The sequence below is a fragment of the Lipotes vexillifer genome, unplaced genomic scaffold (genome assembly GCF_000442215.2).
Source record: "Lipotes vexillifer unplaced genomic scaffold, Lipotes_vexillifer_v1.1 scaffold532, whole genome shotgun sequence".
NCBI lineage: Eukaryota > Metazoa > Chordata > Mammalia > Artiodactyla > Lipotidae > Lipotes > Lipotes vexillifer.
Window position 1 is genome coordinate 2,603,097 of NW_006798027.1, and position 1,744 is coordinate 2,604,840.

General features: G+C 50.9%; 1 protein-coding gene across 1 annotated transcript in view; it reads left to right on the forward strand.

Moving 5' to 3' along the window:
• The window catches only part of MESD (mesoderm development LRP chaperone), a 19,002-nt gene that overhangs the window by 9,424 nt on the left and 7,834 nt on the right, over nt 1-1,744 (forward strand). Inside the window, exon 3 of the mRNA XM_007470082.1 lies at nt 8-194. Coding sequence (XP_007470144.1) covers nt 8-194 — 187 coding nt within the window. The remainder of the gene's footprint in view (nt 1-7; nt 195-1,744) is intronic.

The following is a 1,744-nucleotide window of genomic DNA, read 5'->3' on the forward strand; positions in this document are numbered from 1 at the left end:
CCGGCTGGGCCCGTGCCGCCGTGGTACTTCTCTGTGCCTCTGAGCTGCTGCTGCTCCTGCTGCTGCCGCTGAGGGCCTTCGCCGCTGAGGGCCCAGCCGAGACGCCCGGCGAGGCCACCCCACCTCTCCGGAAGAAGAAGGATATTCGCGACTACAATGACGCGGACATGGCTCGTCTTTTGGAACAGTGGGAGGTCCGCGGCGCGCGCACCCTCCAGGCTCTTCTCTGTGCCGGGCCCCTTCCCAGTGACCTCTCACCTCCTCCCTCTTGGGACCCTTTAGACCTCCGTCTCGGAATCTTCCGACCCACTAACCTCCTCTCTACGCATGCCATGAGCCCTTACTGACCCACTCCAGCCACCACTAATCTTCAGTGCCTCCTCTGACCCCCGATCACCCTGCTGACCCCCGTCCCAGGACATTCATCCCAGTGTCCTCTTCCACCATTCCCTGGGCCACTCCAGTCACGGGTCAGCCTCTCCCTATTCAGCCCTACTTTGCCTTCAGTGCCCTGGCCGCCGCGTTGCTCCCCGTGGTCAGTGCGCCCTGCTAATGGGGAGGGAGACCTTTTCCATTACACTCCTGAAGAATGGGGCGAGTGGATGGGAGAGGGGCATCATGAGGATTATCTTTCAAGAGGGCCGTTTCAGCTTTCATAGTTCTCCCGTGTTCTAAATTAGTAGGAATTCAGAGTGCCCGTTTTGGTTATATGTCTCTGCCGAGAGTTTTTGTAATTTTGTGAGTAGCTTTAATTTGAGGGGGGAGGGGGTTGGGAGGCGGTAGCAGAGGCTAGTGGCGCTCTCTCATGGAGCTCACGTTTTTCGCTTAAGGGAGCAATGATTTGTTTTTGTGAGAGTCAGTTTTCTGATTTGTTACTTGAATGCACTGGAGTGTGTAATTACAGGGAGTGGGTAATAACCTTTTTAGGTAGGGTTGACTAACCAAAACCACGTTGCTGCCTCTTTCGCATCCAGAGGTGGATGTCTTGTCCTGGTTCATTTGCACAGCTGGCGAACTAGAGTCAGAAGCTTGGGTTCTGTTCACTGTGTAACCTTGGGCAAGTAGGTCTCCACTGTAGACCTCTGGTTCCTTATGTGCAGAATGAAATTTTACTGGATGATTTCTTTCAACACTGATGTTTTGTTATTTTGTGGTTATCTGTGTGTGTTTGTATTGGATAGAGGCTTTCAGACACGAGTTTAAAGTACCATCTGATGCATTTGACTGGAAGACAGCAGTTTTCATGTTGACCTGCAGCTGAAGGAAAGCTCAGGGTCGATCTGGGTGTTTGCCAACCACTAAGGAAAAAGGAACTTGGTGCAGCAGCTCCTTCCCCACTTTCCATCTCCCTTGCAATCTCCCAGTTTCTTTTTGGACTCTGGCAAATGCAGTTTTTGATCCACCAAAGTGAGAATCGCATCTCGTGCAGAAATCCTAGCCTGGAAACACTCAGACCCTGAGCAAGACAAAAAAGGGTGCTGCAGAGGTGTACAAGGGATCCAACCATCGGGAATAGCAGTTAACGGTAAAAATAACTGCAGTACACAGTAGAAATGGCTGAGTGCTATAAAAAGAAAGTGCTGTGGGAATCTCAAAGGGTTTCAGGAAGGAAATGGTGTTTTAGGTAGACCAGGGAATGTGGGAGAATGGCATTACTAACCGAGCAGCATGAGCTGAGGTGGATGGGACGTGAGGGGACAGGGCAGAATGCTGTAAATATATATATATATATATATATATTTTT